We start from the raw sequence: 26,915 nt of genomic DNA, 5'->3' as shown, positions 1-26,915 counted from the left end.
TAAAAAAAAAAAAAACTTTGAAGTAGAATACCGATAACTTCCAATACCTTTTTATTCGAGAGAAATCTAGTTATAACATATTATTTTAACTCATATCGCTAACGGGATAGAATTAAATTTGAATCTCTTAAAATAACGCAAGTTATTTCAAAATTAACTTTATACAATAGTAATACGGTTTAATTTTGCTTGTAAGATTTTATTTACATAAGGACCTCTTTAAAACGAGATGTTAATCATGATAAATGTATACACAAGGCAATTTACAACATTGGTTCTTAATGGGGGAAGGAATATCGCATTGGATACTGATATCTACTTTATATATATATATAGGCCTTGCAAATAAATATATTAAGAAACTGTATATAAGTACTAGAAAAAGGGGGTTATCCCTTGTAAAGAAGCGATCCCTCGGAATTTGTTATCAACTTCTGTATTCGTAACAATCATTACTTCAGACAGCCAACAACATTGTAACAAGTTTTATTTTAACTTAATAAAAGAACCTTTAAAAGTGTGTTGACAGCACTAAAAGCCGGTATCCCCCTCGTGTAGACACAGCTTTATACGTATAAAATGGAGTTGCAAATTTAAACCGTATACCACAAAATCTTTAAACCTTAAACAATAAGTTTCGATAAAATCAACGACAAACGAATTTGAACTCTATCCCGTTAGTGATATGTATCAATATAATATTAGTTAATAAATAAATCTTTTTGTTTCAATATAGGTAGATATAATACACGTTCCCGGTGACGACTGCCTCAGCGCGCGCGGCTGTAGCGCGTCCTTTTCTAGAAAATTCAAAACAGATAAACTTAGTATTGTCTCCCTCCGGTTTTAAGGATGAGTGAGACGGTGTAACTACAGGCAAGGAATGGTCAAAGGCCAATGTCTATGGACGGTGACCACATGGCAAAGCTTGGAATTTAACAGTGTTAAAACGTGTCTCGGTTCCAAAGTAAAGCCGCTGTTCCTAAATACACACCTCGAGTAGAAAGCATCGGCGAGTGAGCAAGGAAATAGACAGAACACCTTTCTCTCTGTCCTGCATTGGATATTCTCGATTAGGAATGGAGTGGCCGAAAGATTTTTTATCACCTTTAAAGCGAAACAAGCATTTACAATTAGTAGTACTTAAAACGTACAGATGTGGGGGGCCGCTACGCGCGCGGGACGAGCTCGTAGAACAGCACGTAGGCCTCCGCCGACACCACGTCGCGAGCCGATATCGTCGACACTCTGCGGGGACAGACACGTGGACTTATGAATCTATACTTATATACATACAGCCCGTTCCAATTTGGAAGTAGGAATAAAGGTAAACAAACGTTAAATTTACGTATTTCATGCGATTCGCTAATAACTCAGCTATATTGTGCACTACCGAAAGTTTATTATTGATATATCGGTATTTATAATACAACTCTATTACACTTAACTACTTATTTCCACTTTAATTTTACTTCCGAAATTAATATAACAGTTTCTTTGACGTTCAAAACGTCATATTTTCGCAAATCCATAGCTAATATCATAGATCAATCAAGCTCTTGACCAATGATATCGCGTCAATTTGTCAGATGTTGTTTATTTGACTTTCCTCCTCTGATGATTGATATAAACTGTACGAGTATGTATTTTTTAATTAAGAAAGGTTTTTAAAACCTCTCGCCACTAGATGGCACTGCAAATAAAGACATTTTAATGTATTCAGAAATACAGTTACCTAGAGTCGTTATATTCGTGCCAGTCGCCGTTGTAAGGATGCTTGCAGTACGCCGTGTAGTGACCGGAGTACGTCGTACCTGCGTGTTAACAAATTGATTATATACTTAGAAAGAGAGAGCTATAGATATATTTATATACTTTTCTTTTTTTTAGCATGAAATTTCAGTGGTGCCTGACTGGGATTGAACCCGAAATCATCGGTTAAGATGCACGCGTTCTAACCACTGGGCCATCTCGACTCTTATTTATATACTTACATAAGCCTTTTTCATAGTAGATTTTCTTTCAGACTATTATATTTTCATAATTAAAGAATTTCTTAGTAAAGATAAGTCGTAGTTATGATGCTAACGCCACAAGAAACTTTTTCGTTCGTTGACAGGGAGCGAAGCGACGGTCACGCCATATTGTTTTTATTTTATTTTTTTAAATTATAGACAGTATCACTCTGCATAATGTAAAGATTCTAATCATACATCCAAATTTGTTGATCAATCCGTCGATATTCCTACGGGTATTACAATGTCGCTAGACGCACCCGAGTGGTTGCTGACGGCGTACAGGTTGTAGGTGGCGTGCGTGGGCGCCGCCGCGAACGGCGACATGTCGAGCCCCGACAGCGGGAACTCCACCACCACCGACAGCTTGCCGCGGAAGCGCTCCGTGGGGGAGAACCTGCGAGGCATACGTTATTAGCACACTTCATTAAAATCTTTTTTGTTTTCATTCCTAGAGCCTACTGGCAACAAGACTATGCTCAGTAGGCGGTAAGTCACACATCCCAATGACAATTGCACCATAAATAATATTCCTGACATCATCTATACGCCCTCAACAACTTAACCAAAATATTACATCTCTCGTCCCTATAATTACACTGGCTCACTTATCCTTCAAAACCACACAGCAATGTTATGTACTTAAAGAATTCTGTAAGTAAAATTATGTAACGCATAAAGGATTTATTCAGACAAATATGATGTTTTTATTGATGTCCTATGAATTTTTTTTTATGTTAGAGGTAGGCAGACTAGCAAATGGACACCAGACCGGTAAGTCGTAATAAGACGGTAAGACCAACATTGGTTAAACTTTAATCATTCTTGATATCACCAATGCGTTACCAACTCTGAGACTTCTGATGTTAAGACCCTCGTCGCTGTCTTTACACTGACTCACTCTCCCTTCAAGACGTAACACAATAAACTAAGTATTGCTGTTTGGTGGTAGAATAACTGATTATTGGGTGGTATTCACCCAGACGGGTTGACACATAACCCTTCCAAGTCAATATATGTTCAAAGTTCTCACCGTTTCAGATGCAGCACGAGAACCTGGGGGAACTTCTGCACGGTGAACCATTTGAGGCACTTGCGTCGGACTCCGCACTTCGAACACGTCTGTAAACAGAAAAACGACTAGTTAGTCTAGTGGCTAGCTTAAACCTGCAGAGGCGAGAACCGAAATTATTTGCATTTTCGCGCGTTTGAGTAAACAAACGTCCAAACATACAAACTTACTTTTATACTAAGATGCCACAGTTCTTTTCAACTTGGCCTAATAAAAAAATAAGGATCATGTTCATAAAACATTTATAAATAAGGCATATTACTCAATACATGATTATATCAAAGATAAAAAGCGTGGACTTAGTATATATTGACTTCTAGGCAGGATATATAAAAATTCAATTGCACTTTACTGGCATACTCTGTAATTAAAATGGTGGAAAAGAAGTGACCATTGATTTCCTTGCCGGTTCTTATCGGTGGAATCTATGTACACTATACAGGATGTTCAACTGTTTACTAACCGGTTTCTCGTCGCCATCGAGTTCCTCTTCCCTCACAAAGTGTTGGAGGCATTGTTGAAGCTTCAAATTACCGGTTCGGGACGGAATCGGTAAGCTGTAATTAATAAGACATTTTTTTTAATTTCCATACATATATTTCGGAGACAGACGAGCGTATGTCTACAATGGTAAGTGGTGAGTGGTCATCATAGCTCATTTACCACATCGTAACTGCGACACAACTAACCACAATTTTGTCGATTTTTCGAGTACTATGTTTCTGACGATTCAAAATTGCTTGTGTTTAAAAAAATATTTCGAGTGGCTACTGTAAAATGTCCGTACCTGAGATCCCAGAAGGGGTCGAAGGTGACGCTGTCGTGATGGCAGTGCGTGCAGCGCAGGGTGGACTTCAGCTGACCCACGAAGATGTCGCCCACGCGACTGTCCTCCATGCGCAGGTAGCGACTCCACGCCTCCAGCGCCTTGGCCGAGTCACTGGACACACACACGCCGTGACGATTAGAGATCAGGGGACGAAGGACCAACTACTGAGGGGGGTCGAAATCACTTTTATTATACAATAATTTATATGAATACTTAGTATTATACTTTTGTATTTTTATTCTGTTATCCTGACGATCCCGGTCGGTATACTTATGCTTATGCCTGTTATACTGGCTCACCCTTCAAACCGGAATACAACAATACTAAGTATTGCTGTTTGGCGGTGGAATATCTAATGAACGTCTTGATGGCGAAGATCGCGTTGTAAGATTCCTTTACTTACAGTTCAAGGTCATAGAGCTTAAAAACGCGCGGAATTAACTTATATTATTCGAAAGATCCCCTAAATGACATATCACCGAACCGATATAGCACAATGGTTCAATCTTAACCGATGAATGCGGTTCCAAGCCAATACAAGCACCACTGAATTATCATGTGCTTAATTCTTCTCGTATTGGGTGTAGGAAAACATCGTGAGGAAACCTACATGTGTCTTATTTCAATGAAACTCCAAGAAAGAGGAGGGTTCAGCCCAGCAGTGGGATATTAACAAGTTGTAACTGCGTTATCACCTGAGATTGTCATCGATTTCCGTGAGTATCGGCTTGGGTTTCACCGTCACCCTGTTCACGTCCTCGTGCAAACCCTCCAGCAGGTAACGGAGAAACTCCTGAAATTAAACCAAATAACTATTAATATCATATCGGACAGGACCCAATTAATATAACAATTCAATTAATGTAACTTTTAATAATGAGTCCTTAAAATTAAAACGGTATAAGCTACGCGCAGAAGGGACTCTTATTATTTATATGTCTGTCTGTCTTTCTGTTACTTTTTCACGACTGAACCGAATTTGATGAAATTAACTATGCAAGCTAAACTTTTTTTATACCTAACCGACGACCAACCACTAAAACGCGAACAAAGCCGCCGGTGACATGGTTCTTTTAAACAGAAAACAAGATTTTTATAACTTTTTAAACAAAAAAAATAATATTCATTTGACATTTTTATTGAAATTTATTATAAAAACGCCATTCCAATCCAAGAAAGGGGCTATTTGCTAATAGCTCTGCTTTATTATGTAAACAAATCTTGATTGATATATTTTTATTTATAATACAACAATTCACATAATCAAACATTCCACAACTTAAACAAAAAAAAAAAAGTATGCTTGGTCTCTGATGCTCTCATGGACTAGACGCTAATTGGCACTTAATATTAAACGCATGCCGTGTTTACATCATGAATAATGTAATCATGTAGACCTTTGAACATTACAAGAAGTATAGATTGATTAGTTAACCGTGGGTACGATGACCATTAACCATCAGGTTCCTTTACATTTAATCCTAAAGGCAGTGTCAGATTTAGCAAGCGCAGGGCCCGTAGTAAATTCTTTCAAAGAGCGCTTATTCTATGGATTCTTAAAAAAAAAACATTTAAATTTGCGGAGCCCCGCGCGAGGGAGTGTGTGGATGGGTGTGGACGGTTGTTTTCTACAATAGTGAGCGGCTAGATTTGGTACCTATGGTATATTTGTTTATGTGTCCGTGTATACCTGCGCGTCCTGCTGACTGTATCCCATGAACCGTGGCGCAAACCGCTGCACCTGTGATTTGAGGCTGGTCGTATTAACCACCGAGTCTCGCTCACCGCTGCGCCAAAGTTCCTTGATGACGCTCGCGAACGCTGCAACCGAAACAACAATATAATTATTTAATTCAAAATCAAATATAAAGTTAGTGGTCACAATAATAAAAATATATAAATTATTGGTATAGCCAAGAGTAGATGCAGTGGTTAAATCGGGGAGAAGAAGTCCTACTTCATCATGTCCCCCCTCTTCAATAGGCGTCGTCTGTACTAGGAGGTTCTCAGTACCCCGGGAACCCACCCTGGGAATTAAAGACCGGACCACAATATGGACCGCATAGACGGACCGAACAACGGTAGAAAGCGCGAGTAATCCCGTGCCGCCCCCCGAAGAGACCAAGAGGGTACCGCTGTTACTTGTGGAAGAAGACATGGAAATAAAATTGAGATAAGGGCAGAAGGATGATGATTTCGGTGCACTAGACGTCCTGGCTGCCGAAGAACCCCACATACTATACTGCTGGGCCAGCATCACTGAATTTACATGCGCTTAAATGTATTAATAACTTTTATTGTGGTCGGCGCTGGGAGAAAACGGCGAGAGGAAAATATACTCTATTCCAACCATAACAGGAAAAAAGCCAAATAAACAACATTTGACAGCGAAATGAAGCGATATCTTTGGTCGAGAGCTTGATTAATCTATGATATTCACTATGGATTTGGAACAAAATGACGTTTTGAACGTCGACGACACTGTTATCGGTATTTTGGAAGCAAAATTAAAGTCAAAATAAGTGGTTAAGTGCCGTAGTGTTGTGTTATAAATAAAGATATATCAATCATAAACTCTTAGTAGTGCGCAATATAGCTGAGTTATTAGCGTATCGCATGAAATACGTAAATCTAAGGTTTGTTTATCATTTTTCCTACTTCCATTGAAATAGGCTATAGATATGAGAGGAATCGGCAAGAGCAACTCAGCGGGAGTTTTCTTTTTTGTAACATATTTATTTACAATGTATGCGACACCATCTAACAAGTCATTAGTTTTACAATATCATTAACACACAAACATTCCTAAACGATTTTTTGAATTTTGCAATTAAATAATTACGTTTGCGAAAATTATGTTTTCCGGATTTTCTGGGTATTACGCAAAAACTCTAGTGTTACAACAGTTTGAAAACAGTGCGTTGTAGTTACAAAATTGTTGCGTATACATTGCCAAACAAAATAATTATTAACGTCAAGCAGTTACATTCGTAACAAGCTGATCCTCGTTGCTAGTTCCAATTGTATGACCGTCGAAATTTCTACAAAAGCCTTTTCTATCTCGACGAACATACATTGTAAAATAATAAAATGAATATAAGTATGTAATAACATTGAAACACCTAATGGAATCCGCGACGCAGAAAGAAATCTACTTAAGTCGGTGGGCCGTAGGCGTGTGACCGGTGATTCAATTATACGAATGCTATTATCAACTTGAAGGTGTATTTATAGTCTACCAGAAAATCCAACAATAGCCTTCAAAGCGTATATTATACAGGATGTTTGAAATTTGAAGTTAGCAAGATATCTTGATATTTTAAATGCAAGTTGTCAACGGCACTCACTTCCCAAAAGTTTACTTTTTTCTGAATTTTCCCATTCAAAGAAATAAAGCTGAAGTGTTATATACGCAAAGGATTCAAATAGGAAATTGAAAATGTGTATGTAGACCCCCCCCCCCCCCATCAAACGCGAGGCGTGAAACTAGTTAATCCAACAGTAGAATATTTAACATTCTTAGATGTGACACAATTTTCCTGATGCTATTGGTACAGCCAAATTTAAAATCTATTTGAGACTTTGATAAAATAAATTATTCTTCTAAAAATATCTACCTAATCGTTCGTATTCGTTTGTATTTCAAGCTTAGAATATATGTATATATCTCTTGCACTACTAAAGAACTAAAACAAACGTGTGTGCTCAACTTTATTATCGTGGTGTGCTTCACAGCTACGCTTGACACTCGCCATACGTCAAACTTCTTTACTAGTGTGCGTGAACTTAGGCCAACTGTTGGCGACTACCTTTTCGACGCGTTCTCAGCTCTGACAGTCTATCGAGACCTATCAAAGGTCACTTACCTTTAATGAGAGCGCCCTTCATACAAGACAGCGTCGTGTTGATATCGGACGAATACTTCTCCTCGGTGAGGTATTCCAGTAATGGTCTCGTATTCGAAAGGCACTGCAGAACGCTGTTCATAAAACACGTGTTCCCGATGTTACGCAGACCGTTAAGACCTGAAAATAGGTTGAGAAAAAAAACACAGTAGATTGATATCAATCATTCGCTAATTGGACGTGTGGAATTACGTTTTTTATAAAACAAGGTACTCGTCCCGGCTTCGCTCGGGTAACCTTTAGATAAAAGACATGAGATTGTGATAGGACTTTTATTTGCTATCAACATATCAGTATTTAAGCGACGATATAACATTTGATCCATATAATATACCGCCCCCCTCACTTGGTGATCAACACAATTTACAGAAATACTTAGTATTGTTGTGTCAGTTTGAAGGGTGAGAGAGTCTATGTAGCTCCAGAAACGGTTGGAGATTGAAGATTTTAGGTATGATTGTTTATTTTTAAAGTGGTTTATCTGAATGGTGGTGACAATTTTAAATTAGAACACTTACCGCTACTATGGCTGGATTGTTTTTCGCTCCGCTCACTGATGTCTGTCCTCTCGCTGCTGCGGCGGAAGCCGCTGGGACCGCTCTTGCCGCCAGCCAACTCCTACACATCCAGCATTCATGACATTTTATGTTTTACAACCAAACGAACTGTCTTTAAACACTGATAAACATGGGGCAAAATAACTCACAAGACTCTCAACCGTGAGAATTCTTGACAGGACACAAGTGTATTGATTTTTGATTTCTCTAATTACATTGGTAGAGAAACAAAGAGATTACCCATTACATAAATATTTAACGTTCTTAGTATTTTCTACTAATCTTTACTTTCTGTGCATCGTTAAATTTGTATGATATGTTATTTCGAAAATGTCAAATCTATACTAACAGAGGAGGTACACACAAAATTTATAGTAGATGTTGCGCGTATCGGAGGTTTTTCTATATGTATATTGTAAGAATATGCGCTTCGGATTTTCATCCGGTTTAAATTTACTATTGACATGACATGCGTCATTATCGTATTCTTGTTACGTTACAAAACTACCATTTGTTACTCGACCAATATAATAAGACTCTTGACAGTTTAAAATTAATGATTTATCTAAGTATCTTCGTGGAATATCAAGTGTATTGTGAATGAAATAAATATGAACACTAAGGGAACTATTCGACCATGATTTTCTAAAATGTATGGTTCTTATGCAACAAAGCCATTTAAACTAAACTGGTGACAAAAAACTAAACTAATTTTCTACTTATAATTGAAATTCTACTAAAATTTTATTTAATAATGAAGTTAACATCAATAACTGAAATGAAAATTGTTGTTGATTTTTCTAAGGCTATCGATAACAACAACCATTATGAAGATCATTTAATTATTGAAGTAAATTTAAATATTTTAGAAAATACTATAGTATTTATGTAGTGAGGAATAAAAGATCCATCACCTATGTATGTATAATTGCAGATTTTTATGTATCTATAGTGTGTCTAAATTTTAATATGAGTGGAGTCAACAGGGTACCATTCTAGGTGCGTTTATTTAATATAATCTTCAATATCAAAATTTAGATAAAAATAAACATAATAATATATCAAAATAACAATATTTAGAGTTAATATATTTGGTACTTAATAAAGCAAAAACTATTATAAAATCAGTACTAATACTAAACATGCAAACGGCACAAACATGAATTTACAGCAATACGTATGAAACGGCAGAATTAATACGGATTAAGGCACTTCAATTGCTCATAGAAACTGTATTGGCACAAACATATTTACACACATTTCTTCAAAACAGGACAACCTTTTCAGATTATGAGTCGAGTCATATTAAAACTTCAATAGATAGAATATTAAATGGCGAAATTATGACGAAAACATTTTTTTTATTATTATATAGGTAGGCGGACGAGCAATTCAAATCGGTACACAACAATACTGAGTACTGCTGTTTGACGGTAGAATATCTGATGAGTGAGTGGTACCTACCCAGATGGGCATGCACAAAGTCCTACCACCAAGTGTTTCTTTTTTTTAATTGACATATCAATGTTATTTGTCTCTTTTGTGTTCTTTTTTGTATTCGCATAATTTCAATGAAATATATTTACAATGTATTTTTGGGAATGAAATGAAAAGTGAGTTCCATAACCGAAAAACACGCTCAACAATAAAACTATCGGCTTCGAATAACGTCATAAACGCCGTCACCAAGCAAGCACAGGAAAATGTATTCACATAACACGCAATAAGATCTATTGGGCGCTTGTTACCATTCGTGTAAACGTCACCGCAGAAAGTTCCACGGGTCTTCTAGCGGGCAGTCGCGCGCCAACCGCGCCCTCTGATAGACGTGTTTTAGAACCATTATTAAAATATAACTAAGTCCAACATTAACAATTCTAAATGAAACTACAACACTAGTATCTAAGTCATAATTAAATAGTTTAAAATAGACAATCTAATATACATTTAGTGATTTTATGAATCAAGTAGAGAAATACAAATATAATGGTCTTTGTCATAAATCGAATATTAGAAAGAGAGAAGAGATCCCTACGGTACGTAGTACATAATTGAACCTGATAATGAACCCCATAGGTTGGTAACTTTGCGCGTGCCACCGTCCGCGGCCGCGGCTCGAAGCAGCGCCGGCAACCACACCTCATTGCGCAGCGCCGACAGCACACCGGTCGTCACACATGCCAGGATAACCAGCTCCAAATACCAGAGCATACGACTATCGCACTTAAATCACCAACACACAGGGTCCAAATTTGGAACGATTATTTTTTCAAATCACGGTAAAGTCCCCGTATTTTGTCTTTAGGTTTTTAAGTTCACTTTAAATCTGCACTTTGTGTCTTTAAAGGTGAATTGTTTCTTTCTATCAAACACTAATTTGTTTCACGCACTCACTTCTCTTTTAAGTTTTTATTTTATTTGTTCAAATATCATATCCGTTTTTAATTACAATATTAAATTAGTCGAAATTCTATATTGTTTTTCGGTTTGTTAAGCTGTTACGGTTATACGAATAATTTTATTTGTACAATTTATGGACTTCAATAAAATCTATCATCTAGTAAAATGACATTTTCTTTTATACACACACCCTGTATAGATGTCAACAACTAACTTGGATTAATAATCTGTATTGAATTCTAAACGTATAATTAAACAATAATTTTACTAAGACTAAATCATTAAGACATTTTCACATTTTTCCTATGGATTTTTCACAATGTTATCACTGTCTCTGTCAGATTCATTGACATTTATTATCATCATTCAGAATTGAACCTTATTTCATCTAAGTTAAGAGTCCACTCTCAATTTCCATTGGCACATGACTAGCTAATAACCATTCAAGGTCACTTTCGATAGACAACAAATTTCAAGTCCACAGTTCAATTTACGAACCACAACAATCGCGACACATTAAAATACCCACAATCGTGACACGAAAAGAAGCTAATTACGTAAGTTGACATTTAAAAAAAGCGCGGGAAAAGTTAGAATGATCGCCGAATCAGGTGATTCCCGCGGGAAAGTGCATTTCGCGCGAATATCTCGTGACGTCACTGAGCTGCCATTACGAGGGCTGGGCGTGAACTGAGCAGGCGCCGGGAGATGGTGCTTGGCAAATAACGATGCCAAATTTCACAATCAAATCTATACGTAATCTTTAAGATGATATAAGCATTTATCTCGATTGCTATACATTTTTTTTCCAGTGAGAATTATGACGTATTTTATTTTATTTATATTATGTAGGGATATTGGTAAATGGGCCACCGGATAAAAGGTGACAACACCCCAAATAAACATAAGCGTTAAAATTTTAACCATCCTTTACATCGCCATGAACCTTTAAAATTGGATGTCCCTCGTGCTTGTAGTAACTGGCTCACTAAGCCTTCAACCCAGAACACAATAACATTATTGCCGATTGACGGTACCCAGACATACAAAGGCCTACCACGGTGTTATTATATAATATTATTATACGTATTTAATATTGTTATCTACCACTAATGCCACGGTTACGACGCTCGATCTGTAAGGATTCTTTGACGTAATATTTCTTCGTAAAGATACTATGTTACGGCATATTATCCAGCTTAAGTAATGCTTTTATATTATTGATTATTTTCACAAATTGGTTTATTTTTGATTCGTTACCAATTCTTTGGAATACTTAATTTATCATGAACATATTTTAAAATCAAAATACAGGAACATTCGAATCTCCATTTTGCAAGAATCATTTTTAAAGCATTAGCATTAGCAGCCTGTAAATTTTCCCACTGTTGGGCTAAAGGCCTCCTCTCCTTTTGAGGAGAAGGTTTGGACCATATTCCACCACGCTGCTCTAATGCGGGTTGGCGGAATACACATGTGGCAGAATTTCGTTGAAATTAGACACATGCAGGTTTCCTCACGATGTTTTCCTTCACCGCCAAGCACGAGATGAATTATAAACACAAATTAAGCACATGAAAATTCTATGGTGCCTGCCTGTGTTTGAACCCGAAATCATCGGTTAAGATGCAAGCGTTCTAACCACTGGGCCATCTCGGCCATATCGGATTTTTGAAGAAAGCCTCTAAATTCGATCGCGAAGTACCAGTGAATATTTTTACTGAAATAATTTCACTATATAATATTATGTACGCGAAAGTTTGCATGGATGGATGTCTGTTGAATGAATTTTGGCACTGACATAGCTTATAGTCTGGATCAGCTCATAGGTTTCCATTCGTCCCGTTAAAATATACTAAACACCTTCAATTATTCATAATACACTAATTCCCTTGATTATATATATCCATTTTAATTTTTCATCCAAAGTTCCTATTACAACTTATTCGACATTTGAATTCCAGTTTATCTCTAACCCATAATGTAAACCATAGATTATATTCAAGAATTTCGACCAATTATTTCACGATTGGAGTTGTTTATTTGTCTTTACTTCTTTGAATTAATAAACGAAGAGCTGATAGGCCATATCTAAGCTCGCAATTGTCATATCATCCGCTAAACCATCTCGTCTCCACGTATCTTAAACGATAACCTGATCGTATATCCGTTCGCAACAGCGCTGAAGCCTTCTAATCACTGTCAATCTGTTTGGGCATCTTAAATGTTACCAAATCATCAACACGTTTAAGATTAAAGTTCGCATCTAAGACTAATTGACACACACCAAACGAAAAATGACAATTTAAATTTCATGTTGTGTGACGAGACAAAATACAGCACTGGTTTCTTTACGGACATTTCGCAAAACATTTGATTAACTGTAACTTTGCTTTACAGTAACTTAATTTAATTTCTGGTATTCATAGTTTTCGATCTGATTGTGTACTTGCAGTTGGCTCCACTGGCCTTTTCAGCGTCGCTGAGTGTGATAGCGAGTAGACTTCTTCTCGAAGGTCAACAGTTAAAGTCCGTTTTTTAACAGGACATAGGGATCTTCAAATTACAATTTACGTCCAATAAAATGTCCGGTATTGAAACAAAAACTTTCGCGTTACTTGCAAGTATGGCATATTAGTATAATTTGTTCGTGATTAGCGTTTTGAGCTCAGTATTGAATCCTAGACCTAAGCCTATCTTTATGCTAAAAAAGTTTGAATATTGATCTGACCTATATCTAGTTCGTTTAGGGCATATTTTAAAAGGGCGTCACGGTAGCATGCGTAAGCGATCCTGTGGCGCCCGCCGAAAAGTCGGAGAGGGTACAGCTGGTTATTTAGTGGGTATTCCGGTGTACTAGGGCGCACCAGACATTCTGGGCACCGGCGAGTCCCACATACCGCCCCACTTCATGCAGGAGCATATTTTATCATTTTTAGGTATTTAAAACTAATTATTTGACATTGATGATATGATTATAACACAGATACAATAACATAAATAATATTTCTTCATATTAAAAGAATTAAAATTAAATTGAGGCAATAATGGACTTAAAGATGAGATGTCTTTAGTGTGCTTAGCATCAAAAAATAAGTTTTCAAAATTTTCAAACGGTCTGATGGTAATCTATCACCATTGACAATGCAATTACTAACTATCAACAGGCAAAAAATTTGCAAATATATTTTTTTATAATATATATAAACATAACGACAGCATAAATTTCAAGAGCCTACACGAATGAAGGATATTTCTAGATTTTATTCCATAAAATGTCTAAAACTATCAGATTTTGTAATTTTAAAGGTCAAATTAACCACTCGTCTTATCATATCAACGTTTCAGATAATGTTATCAAGAATTTTATTTTAAGATCTTATTTTTTATCAGTTGTAAAACTAGCTATTATACATAAATCGTCTCTCATCTCCGAATATTTTATTATTTTAAATAGAGAACCAAAAAGGTTACTCATCAAACGCTCTATTATAACGTTCGCTATTGGATAAATTGTTTTGCTGTTTCGAAATTTATTTGTATCTCTTTCTAACAACAACGCTCTCATACTTTTGAAAACTGTACCACCAAACAGTAATACATGATATTTCCTCAAGGCACGTTTACCATTGTAATTACAGACACAAGAGACATCTTATGTTCAATGGTTGCTAGCGTGTTTACTGTTTAAGAAGTTTAGACTTCTCATAATTCCAGTGTCAATGGAGATGTTCTCAAACTTTAGGAAGATGTTAAATTCGGTATATTAAAACAATGAATGGTTATTTTGTCAAAACCTGACATGAGTAAATATATTTATGAAGAAACCGCACACGTATAAGCATTCAGGGGAACAGAGAACTATTCTAATTTTAAAATCGGTTAGAACGCAACTCGCTCTAATTATCTCAAAAGAATCCGCACTAAAACGTAAACATTAAAACCATAGTACCTTAAACAGGTTAATTTGAAAAAAAAAAAAGAAACACTTATCAGCACAGATTAAAAATAAATTTCCAGTTGTAACGTGACGAGCTTCCTTTTGTTTCACGATAGGCGCACTTTAGTAAAACTTTTATAAAAAAAACGGCGTTCAAAGAAATAGTTTAAATGTCATCGAAAAAATTTTGGCAGACCTGTAGACTTGTGACATATATTTTTTAAAGTATCGTGACGTTGGCGGCCAGTGATGTGTCGGTGATAATTGGCGGGAATGTTTAAAACGGCGTAACTTTTTTTTAGCTCCCGTACCTTAGGTAAAGGCGTTTGTGGTAATGCTAATGATGAATATGGATTTATCAATTTTGAATTTTGCCATGGATGCTTAAAAGCGGCAAAACAAAGTACATTTTATTTTGTATTTTTGGTTTATTCGTCATTAATTCGTCTACGCATTAAAAATAGTAATTTAACAGATTATAAACCCATTACTTGTCAAAGGTCTGCTCCCATAAGTTTTGGAATTTATTGAAGTACTTCAAAATTGTGTTAGTGTCAGCCGTGTTGAAACCGCAACCATCGGTTAAGATTGTCCACTAGCCTTAAGATTGTCATTTTCTAGTTTTTCGGCAATGTCGGCTATTCATAGAAAATGAAAGTCATGGGGTTCTTATATGACTTTTATGGATTACTGTTATTCTCTCGTGCAGAATCATTGTCAGAGACAGTAGCTTATGCACTTTTAATTTGCTAAGTAACACGTGTCGTAATTTAGTGTCAAATATGATGTAATTCTAAATTTATTATAATTAAAATTTAACACTGAATCTGGTTATAAGTGCGATTTCAGTACTTCAGATTAACTGAGCATTCCTCCTGAACGTCGCAAACATATATTTTTTTCGTACAGATATTGTAAATAATAAAAAATTGAGGCTGTTTATGAATTTTAAGACATTCTACGATACACCTGTGTCACTATCACTGTCATTAGAAAAAAAAACTGTCACTGTCACTTAAACAACATGGCGGAACGTCATATTTTCCCACGTGGCGCGAAAAGCGTGGCTTATCGACATTTCCCGCGTATATTTATTTCTAGACATTACATTTAGCGCAATTTATTAATAGATTTGGAATCTATTCAAGGAGGACGCCGGTCGTCTGAGTGGGGCGACTCGCATTTCTTTTTGCTGATAAAAATGTTATTGTACAAGCATTAATGAAGATGGCGTCTTTATTTAAAATGTCTTGAGTCAATTGATATAATATTGAGTTAAGTAATAAAGTCTAATATAATATTTACTGTGCTAGATTAAAATTTGCAGACACAGCACTAATATATATCTACGTATATTTTAATCAGATTTTAGCACCCCCCCCCCCCTCTATATATTTAATTGTATTCAACGTTTTAATGAAACTCGAGTGATATTAATTTAAATCAAGAATTATGTTTGATGGTATGGAAATTCCTGCTATGTCTAAAGTTTATTTTTTCTGACATCGGTATGCGCTTATACAAAACAAAGGCGTAAGATTCTAGTAAAATATTTTTTACTCGAGTAGGCTCTGACAAGCACCCAGTATCATCACTTTAAAAGAATAGAACCTAAAGGTACTACCGGTTCAGAAGGAAGAATAACCGGCAAGAATCCCAACAGTTACTAAAGGAATAAATAACAATTATATGGAGATAAAAATAACGCTAAGTTCCTTTTCCGAAGGTAAATTACTATTTATTTAATTACATCAAAATTAAATGTACATATTAAAAGAACAAATCGGGATGACAGACAAAAATTTTTGTTCAACACACTTCCAAATGTATGCGGATGACTCACACACACTAAGACATACCCGACCTCATTGTAAATGCCAACGAACTCTTGTTTCTTTTAAAGTTTTATTTTACTATCTTTAATTATCTGTGCCCTTTTCATAACTATACGAAATACCTATCGAACATTTAGATAATGTAATAAAAGGTGCGTAAAATTAGCACGAATCTGTATTATACGTCAAATCAATGCCGCCATTTTGAAATTTCATAAAACACCTGAAACTTTACGATTTCACCGTTTTATCAGAACATTTCTGTAGTTTTTTTTACTTATTTATCATAGAAAGGTGCACTGGCAAATGGGCTAATGGTGAATGGTACCAACACCCATAGACCTTGGCGCTGTAAGAATAGTAACCACCAATCTAGGGAATAAGTATATTTTGTCCTTTATATCTGTCATTACCTTCAAACAGGAACACAACAATACTAAGTTTTACTTTTTTGCGGTAGAAAAAATGTTAAGTGGATACCTACCCAAAATACCTTATGCAAGCAACAAGAACTTAAAGTTAATTAATTAAAAATAGGTGAGATACATTGGCATTGTAAGATGGATCGGTCTTTCCTTACCAATAGCAGACGTATTTATGAAAGGTTTTGTACCATGCATTGAGAGATGGTAGACTTTTAAAATTATAAATTATTAAATATTGGACAACATCACATACATTAATCTGATCCCAATGTAAGTAGCTAAAGCACTTGTGTTATTGAAAATCAGAAGGAACGACGGTACCACAAACACCCAGACCAAAACCAAACCCGGGACCTCGGAGTAGCGTACCCATGATAACCGGTCCACACACTACTCGACCACGGAGGTCGTCGAATTTAAAATTATTGTAATCCAATGTCGGTAAATATGTAATTACTGGGTTAAAGCATAATATCCTTATGAGAAGAACATCTGAAACGTATTCCACCACATTACATGATCCTACACTAATTGATGGACGTATGTCAATCACTTGGTGGTAGGGCATTACGTATTCTACCCGCAAGCAGCAAAATTTAGTAATTTTGGAGTTCCGATTTGAAGAGTTAGTTAGACAGTTGCACAACGGCCATAATACGTCTTTGCTCTCAAGATTGGCAGTACATTGGCGATAAGGTACTACGTTAATATTTCTTACATCGCCAATGGCCATGGGCTGTGGCCCCTTACCATTACGTGGCCCATTTGGCAGTCCATACCACGAATACATACCATGAATACATCCAAATCAGCTAAACTTTAGCTACGGCAAATCCTACACTTGTTCTCAAATTAAAACGCATTAATTTGACACGTAATTTATTGTTGCCAATACAGTTTCCGATGTCGGTGTTGAATTTAATTTTAAATTGTGTGCCTCTATTATATAAATGAATATAAACAGATGATCACTCACCGATTTTATGAAGTCGTAATCCTTAATGTCCAGGATCTTTCTCCTGGAAGACGGAGTTTCAGGACTAGAATCTTCCGTGGACTCGCTGATTGTACTTTCGGTGCTGGTCTCCATTGATTTGATACCATCGTCTTTATCATCCGTTTCGCTCTTTTCCGTTCTTTTCTTGAGATAGTTCTCGTGTTCGAATGTCTTATTCTCGAAACCAGTTCCACTCGGAGATTCGATGTCATTGTCTAGGATAGAGCGTTCTTCTTCTGAATCGATATATTTAATCGATTTTTTACTATCTTTATTTTTCAAACTATCATCGTTTATCTGATCAACATGCTTTTTAGGCGTCGCTCCGGAAGCTACTGGTTGTGATATCTGGATATATGACGCGAAATTTGTAGTATGTTTAGGTGTTTTCGTTTGCTTTTCTATATCACTTTTAATATCTTTTAGTTTAACCTCTGGACTTTTACTTATCTTTCTACGTTCAGCAAGATCTAGATCGCCGTTTTCAACTTGGATGACCGTCGACTTTTCTAGAATCTTTCCTATTGGATTATTTGGATCCAGCTGACTTTTGATGTTAGCTGTTAATTTTGATGTTAGCGACGTTGTCATATTATTACTCTTATCTACCGAAGGCTTAGCTAAGGAAACTGGTTCGGATATAGTCTTACTAAGAGTCAGATCTGAATTAGAACTAGACCTAGATTTGGGAGAACCTACATCCCATCTGTGGGTAACGCCATTCTTCTCAGCATATGGCAAATGAACGGGCACTGGTTGATCATCTTTTGAATTAATTTTCGTGTAACCCGTCGATCCATTTTCACATTCCTTTAACTGATTGAGATAATGCTCCATCGTTTTGGAAGAATATCTTGTATCGTTCGCGGGCAACTTTGTAACAGTCATTTTTGGATCGAATCTTTTCCGTATTTCAGATACGGAAGGCACCTCGTTACCATTACTGTCTTTAACACCATTACTCATAGAGTTCCTTTTGCTGTAGCTAGTTGTTGGCGAACTATCCTTATATCTTCTGCTTTCGGGTTTCTGGTTGTGTTGAAAATTTTTACTTAGCGATAATGAAAAAAGAGTCATGGATATAGCGCAATGTGATTGTGTGTTAGTTCTAACAAATCCGCACATGCCTTGATCTTTTCGGATCGCTGCTACGATGCTATTAAAAGGGGCCGAACGAAAGGCGCTATTGCTTTTAAAGATTTCATTTAAAGTGAGATCAGACTGTAAAAAGCGAGCATCAACTTCGCGATTTAATGATTCGTTGGAAAAGTTGGAACTTACTTTTGAAAAGTTGACTTTTGACTTTTGATTTTTACGATTTAAATTGGAAATCTACATAACGACTTTCGGACGGCGCGTGATTCTATTTGAAGCTGTTTCAGATGACTCGTTTAGTGCGATGGTTAAGAACATGAACACACAACACACGCGCACACGGCGTTGTTTACCTGCGGGATTGTTTTTTTCTATGTACATAAATTTTGGAAATTGTAATATTTGGGACAGTTCCAAGGAATATAGTTAATAGACTGGGTATGTCATCGGACGTATAATATATGATAACAATGCCTTGTATATAATATATATATGTAGTCAAGTTGAAACAATGGATCATTATGTCCGTAATATATAAGAAATAGATACCAGTTATAAATACATTCGAACATTCAAAGAAAACGAGAATAGTAACCATTTATTTAGCTGGCAATCAGTTATTTTAATACCACTAAATAAAATTATTACAACAACAAGTTACATTCATCAAAAAATCTTTGGGCTATAATATCTAAATATATTAATAAAATCATCCCATAGATAAACAAGCCAATATTGATATGTTTTTGTAAATTTAAAAATGGAATAGCAACGCCATCTTGAAAAACGGTTATGATAATCTTATTTCAAATTCGAACTTTATCATTTCACCAAGAGATGGCGTTACTAATACAATTCAAATAAAAGGCAGAATTACCTCGGATATAGTCGCCGCCGAGTTCCTGGGCTTCCTTGATCTGCAATCCGACGCCGGTGGTCTGCCGATATCATTCGATATAGACTTAGATCTTGAGATTTCTCCATAGTTGTTTTGGCTTTGTTGTTGTATTCTCTGAGTTAAGGGCACGTAGTTCGCTGGCGAGTATTTATTGTACAATTCCGCAGTTGACATAGCCAACGCGGCCGTACTAATGATATTCCGCTTGCCACGATTAAGGTCTGATGTTCTAGAGCTTTCGCTCCTCGTTGTCGAGACATCTCTCGACCTGGACTCGCTTCGTTCCGACCTGTATCGGCTCGAGATGCCACTATCCGAGTCCGTGACACTCGGTGCTCTAGAGCTTCGAGAATATTCTACGAGTGACGTCTTTCTTTCTCTTTTCCCATCAACGTCGCTGAACCTTGACCTGTATTCTGTTGTTCTGTCGCCATAACTGCTTCTTAGTGTTGACGTGACGTATGTCCCGCTGCTGCTTCTGTAGTAGGGCTTGTCTATGCTCGATGATGACGTCAAGGTCGAGCGGTACGAGCCGGTCAGGGTGGAGGAGGTGGGTGTGTATCTGGATGGTGAAACTACAGGCATTGTTCTGATTATCTTAGTTCGACTTCAGTCTGGCAGGGCGCCTTCTTTGCATTTTTATTATTACCTTTAACAAAAATAAACATTAATTATATGAAATGTCAGATTAAACCTAGATATTTGTGTGTTAATGTCATTTCAATTTACTACAAGGCTGAATTTCATTAGCGATTCGGGAGTTTCTGTATTATTCGTCAACGGGCTTATTTAGAAGCTATAGCTTAGCGGTAGAGCTTGGTGGTAGGGCTTTGTGGAAGCCCTCCTGTGTAGGAACAATTGACTCACCAGAAATTTTACTGTAAAATTTAGCATGATTATGCCCTGATTTGAAGGGTGAGTGAGCTAGTGTATCTATAGACATAAGGGACATAACAACTTAGTTCTAAAATTAGTGGCGCACGGGCGTTGTAAGAAGGTTTAATATTTATTACAGCGGACCGATTTTGATGAAATTTTTGTGTATGAGATCTTTCGATAGATTAAATTGGATCTAGTATGTGGCACTTCGATCTGCCAATCGGATAGTTGCAAGGACATTTATTTTTCATTTTTGTCACAACTAAAGAACCTTTTTAAAATAAAGAAAAATCGTCTAAAAACTATACTGATAACATTACAAACATAATTTAATGGCAACACTAAATTTAATGTGTACAAATAGCCTTATGTCATCATCACATGACGAAGGTGTAAATTTTGATAAACTGAATTATATGTATAAATGTGAAGTTTGTTACATAATACATAGATTATGTGGAATAAATCATAGAGTAATTCAAAAATATTCCTAAAATTTAAATGTAATTAATTTTACGCCGAGCGAACGCGGATGATATCTAATTGTATATAAAATTCATATTTTAAATATATTTTAGTAATTGTTACAGATAAATTAATTATACTTTGTTCTACTATATTAAGAAATGAATTGTTAAATTGTAATATTTACATTTGTTTTATTTAAGTAATCCTATTTTTTAATTACTTTTTTTTTTCTTCAAATGTTTTGGAGACAAAGATTTTTAATTACGATAAACATTTAATAATATAATATCTACTAATATTAAAAAAAAAAAAATATTTTATTTACCAATGAAAATTTAATAATCTGTGAAAATTAAATGGCTGTACAAACGTGCTTTTGAAAAAAAATCTGCAATCGCTTCGCAAGTAAATATATTCTGAGTAATTATTTCATGGTTTAATAAAGTGTTTACCGTATTCTTACGCTATTGCACGTCGTGGGACATGTCCTATTTTATAATGCCTCCGGGGTCCGAGCTACGTCATTTCTCTTGTATTTTTCCCGCGTAATTATGACTGTTTAATATAATGTCTTTTGTTGAGAAATACAAAAGAAAGCCGTGATATACACAAGTTTCTTTCATGTTAAATGTAGACTTAAAAAAAAAACACACAAAATTAATGTCGAAGGTCAAAGAAATAGGAAACTCATCACGAAATAGCAAAAGCGTAGGCTGTACCAAAGTAGTCACAGGAAAAATAAGATTATTGTCACCCATTGAGATTCGGGTAGCACAGGATCGTAATTCGACACATCAGGTCTGTGTATAGTATTTAATTAATGAAGGCTAAGATTTACGAAGATTTAATTTAGCTAATAACATTACAAGTAGATTAATAACCCGTAAATGTTCCACTGATGGGCAAAAAACTTCACTTGATGGAACTTTTGGCGGTTATGCCATCACACTGATACTATTTACTCACGATTTTGATGATACTCAAATTATTATTTTTTTCCAAGTGTGTACAGATTATTTCGCCAATGTTATGATTGAACGGTAGAGGTTACAAGCTTAATTGAATTTTGAGACGAACTTTTCACGATCGGGTGTTAATTTTTGTATACAAACGACAATCAGCAATGTTTTATTTAAAAAAAATGGGAGTTATTATTTTATTAAACATTCGTACAAAAGATACACACACTTAGGATTTTGCTATGATAACAATTAAATTTACAACAATTTAAACAATATAAATAATTTCGAAATTAGTTTTATTGACTCGGTAGATATTTTTATTTTGGTTTAAATTAAAATAAATTTCTATATTTTTTAATTTATTTATTACATTATTTAAAACCAATGTCAGCTAAACTTTTACAAAATTTGTTCTTAGAGATTTAAACATTTAAATATTGCAAAAAAAACTTTGTTTTACATTTACACCTGCTTAATGTTTTATAATATAGATGTTAACCACATTAAAAACAAGGTTGTTCAGTGGCATTAACAAATAAATATTAATTAAAAGAAATCACAGATTTTTTTTCATATAAATTTTGTAGTGGAAAACTCTATGTGTGCTATAAACGGTTATTTTAATCTCACGCAGGAATTGAATGTGTTAAGACATGTTTAGAAAATATTCAAAGTCATGTATAATGTCCTTCCGCACTAATTACTCATCTACATTGACTGATTTCGTACTCTATAATGCACAAGAGTGCACAAACACTGCTGTGATATTATATCAATCTTTATCAGGAGGAATAACCCAAAACATTGCTTTTTGATATTTGAAGAATTATTCAGACTGACGAACATTGAATAAATTACTGTGTCATCATCAAGAGATATGCCCAGTAACTTATGAAATGACCCAACCCTGGATATGAACTTAATATCCCATGACCAGATCTCTTATAACTAGCTAGTAAACCAATGAGGCAAAGTTCTTTATTAATTTTCAATTCTATTATCAAACCCATGCACCTAAAACTAATACATAAGCAGACGCAGTTTCAGAGTTTTAGCATATAATATTGCTGTATATGTAGATATGCGTCGCTGTTTCATCCCCTTTTAATTTAAATTCTGGACATGACCAGTGTAAACTTCATTTGTAATCATTATAGTTTCATCAACTTTAATTCTAGCTCAGAATAACTTAACGAGTTATTGATATTTTTTAACATTTTAGGTGTTGATTGTTCTATTTCAAACAGCATAATTGTTAAGAAGACATTCTTGTCGTAATAGCCGACACATACATAATACATGTAAACTGAAACTTGTATGTTAGATGGTGCTAGTTTCCATACAAATATTTATTGCTTTCTTTTGTACCTCACTGGCACCCCCATTAACCGACACAACAGTTAAACAATAAGCATAAGATTTTTTTGATACAGATTTAAAATTAAGCTTTTTTATTTGTTTTTTTTTTCTCTTTACTTTATATTGCAGTGTAGTGCTGTTAATTGTTATGCTTTAAGGTTTTAATAGTTAATTATTTATTATTTTGTTATTGTATGCATGACATAAATTGGTTATTTTAATGCGTTAAAAAGACATCCACAAACAATGTCTATAACAACTAAATTGATATCTGGAACAATACTGTAGGAAAGGATATTATAGATTACATTATGATTTCAATCAAATTAAGTTTCGACAGAGTAAATAATAAAAGTATTGCTTCGTTAAACAAAAAAAAAAACATTGTAAAAACTTTTAAGGGGTTAAATTATTTGTAAGCTTTAAATACAAAATATCATTTTACAGAATAAATTTAGAGTATGTCTACTACTGTTTTCTAAGTATGAATCGTAACAATTACAAATTAGATATATATATTTTATAATACAGTACAATATACGCTATTGTTACTAATCATTCTCAAACAATTTAGGTAATTTTAAATTGTCTATAATTGGTGTAATTGATACAACAAAGAGTTAAACAGCCATATGTGGGCAATTTTTAGTAGTTCTATCTCTTTCACGCATCTTACAAATTCGACCTCTTTCTAACATTTTTGTTGATTACAGTCACCAACTGCAACATTGTTTTGGCACTATGAAGCTGGGCTTTCGTTTTTTTTTTTTTATTTATACCCTGTTTAAATGATTACAAATAAAAAAAAAGCGATTTTTCGGAATGTAAGGAATAGAGTAATGTTTACTATGGCGATAATCGGTTGTGTGTCAAGGTCGCGGGTCTGTCATTGATCCGGGCCTTTTGTATTCGTTTCGTATAAAATTAAATCCAGAACCAACGGTATTGTGCGTAGTTTAGTTTACTATAAAGCATTCGCGCAACGTTATCTGTAATCGGACACCTCCAAATTTCAAGGCCACGAGGGTCTAACTGAATAATCACGGACAAAAAAGCCTTTTTCACTTTCACGCCACTCACCAGAGCTCCCGTTCGCGAATTCACCAAACACACCGAAAATACATTCCTTGTTATATTTTTAGCGACTCCAAATAAGATTTTGCATGACACACGGCTCGCTCCAATTCGATCAGATACACTCTAATTATTATTTTTTCTCATAAACATCACGTGTTGCGACGTAAAACGAATCAATAAACAGTAACTGCATTAGCGACGAATAATATACTGGATACTCACGAAATAATATGAGATTCTCGTAACCAAAGCAACAACTTTTAATATCACCTCACTGCATCGACTTAAAAATATTTCGACATTAAGACACTCGCGTCGCAAACTCTCCTAGTTACATACGTTTGTTTTATAGTTGAAAAATGGAGCGTAAAAGTGAAAAAATATTTTTCATCAGCTCTCATGTAATTTTAGAAGTCTCCATCGTGTGACGTCACTCAAATTGTAGGCAATCCTATTTTTATACTACTTCCGTCACGAATTCTTCAAGGATTGTAATCCTTCTTGCGTTACAATAAAGTTTATAGTATAGTTGGTGACAGTTGAAGACTTTAGCACAAAGTGTTGCCATCAACAATATTTTTTTACCCCCTCCCTACGTATTGTCAGTTTACATATGACGTAATGAATGAGTCATCGGTCAGCTGTGTAATTAATACATGTTTTTAAAATTATAGTAATTAATCACCAAAATCAAAGCACATAAAATTACAACCAATGTAGATTGGACGAGTTAAATAATTGATACTATGTGGTAAGATCCAAATATATTTGTGTCGAAGTAATTTTCCTACTTGTCAACAGATGGCTCCGGGAGCACTCATTTTCGTTATGATATGAGAATAGAAATATTTATTTAAATCTTATTAGAATTAAACGTAGGTAATTTATTTTTGTGTTTTAATAAATTGATACTATGAATGCAAAATTAACTCTGTCTGTAGATTGCTTTCATTTTGGTCATTTAGCCAAACCATTCGAATTCGAATCGATTCGAATTTGACAAAATTTGGTATGAAGCATGCTTGAACAGGACTACTTCTTCATGCCTAGCACCGGACTATCTAAGAATATTTAGAATTGTTATATTCCGGTTTGGGTGAGCGAGTCAGTGCAAGTACAGTGGTGTTCAAATTTAAGTTCCCAAGGTTGGTGCATTTGCGAGGTAGGGTATGGTTAGTAGGTATGTCTTATAGTGGCAATGTCTATGGGCGTTCAATTATCAGTCAGCGTACCTATTCAAATAAAAAAAGGCAATGTACTTACTTATAACTTTTTGTTTCCTACATTATACCTTTAAGGTATAAGGTTATGTACATACGTATTAACTGATAACTCCACTATAGGTTAGGTTAAATTTATTTATGTATTATATGTATATAAAATAAAATCTAACCTAGCCTATATTGGCGCCTTTATTGTTGCGTTAATAAACAAATACCGGCATGAGTTAAAAAATATAGGTTATATAGGCTAATGCGATCGTTCTTGGGCTTCAAGCTCTGTACCAAATTAAATCAGAATCGATTTAACGGTTTCACCGTGAAAATGTAACAGAAAGCAGTGTTAGTTTTAAAATTTATACCGTAATTTTTTTTTGTATCTTGATAAGGCGAAGTGAATAACGCTTTAAATAAATTATTTTAAAATGACAGACATCTATTTCATTAATTCGTAAAGATAAATTTAAAAAAGTGGACAACAGCGAAGCAGTCTGCGCTTGTTCAGTGTTCAGAGAAAAAGATAGAGGAGTACGAGGAATACACTGATATGGTGTCGAATAAATTTGAACAACCAAACCCATTAACATTTTATTTAAACGTCGAATTTTAATAATATTGCTTTTTTTTTATTTATTTAGAATTTTTTTTCATTTATTTGGATCATTCGTTCCGGAGATTACCGCCTACATACAAACAAATAAATTTGACCTCTTTATAATATTAGTATAGGATGATAGATGTATATGTCATTGATATCGTCTGATTCGATATATATTTTTTCATATATGAAAAGCCGAGAGCCGAAATGGCCCAGTGGCTAGAACGCGTGCATCTTAACCGATGATTTCGGGTTCAAACCCAGGCAGGCACCACTGAAATTTCATGTGCTTAATTTGTGTTTATAATTCATCTCGTGCTCGGCGGTGAAGGAAAACATCGTGAGGAAACCTGCATGTGTCTAATTTCAACGAAATTCTGCCAC

General features: G+C 35.1%; 1 protein-coding gene across 2 annotated transcripts; it reads right to left on the bottom strand.

The window, feature by feature from the left end:
- LOC125074924 (ubiquitin carboxyl-terminal hydrolase 10-like) lies at positions 1–25,251 on the bottom strand. 2 transcript variants are annotated; one of them, XM_047686403.1, is made up of 14 exons: positions 24,936–25,251; positions 19,948–20,617; positions 17,955–19,004; positions 8,340–8,439; positions 7,783–7,941; positions 5,607–5,737; positions 4,612–4,709; positions 3,875–4,027; positions 3,551–3,644; positions 3,049–3,137; positions 2,276–2,412; positions 1,736–1,814; positions 1,155–1,248; positions 1–800 (listed from the first exon to the last, which is right to left on the bottom strand). In XM_047686403.1, exons 2-13 carry the CDS (start codon positions 20,551–20,553, stop codon positions 1,170–1,172), a joined length of 2,775 nt encoding a protein of 924 aa, XP_047542359.1. In that variant the 5' UTR covers positions 20,554–20,617; positions 24,936–25,251; the 3' UTR covers positions 1–800; positions 1,155–1,169. The 2 variants fall into 2 exon arrangements, with proteins under 2 accessions (XP_047542359.1, XP_047542360.1); XM_047686404.1 differs by lacking the exon at positions 24,936–25,251 and adding an exon at positions 24,717–24,882.
- Positions 25,252–26,915: the final 1,664 nt, after the last annotated feature.

This window comes from Vanessa atalanta, chromosome 29 (assembly GCF_905147765.1).
Source record: "Vanessa atalanta chromosome 29, ilVanAtal1.2, whole genome shotgun sequence".
NCBI lineage: Eukaryota > Metazoa > Arthropoda > Insecta > Lepidoptera > Nymphalidae > Vanessa > Vanessa atalanta.
This window is presented reverse-complemented; position numbering and strand designations above follow the sequence as displayed.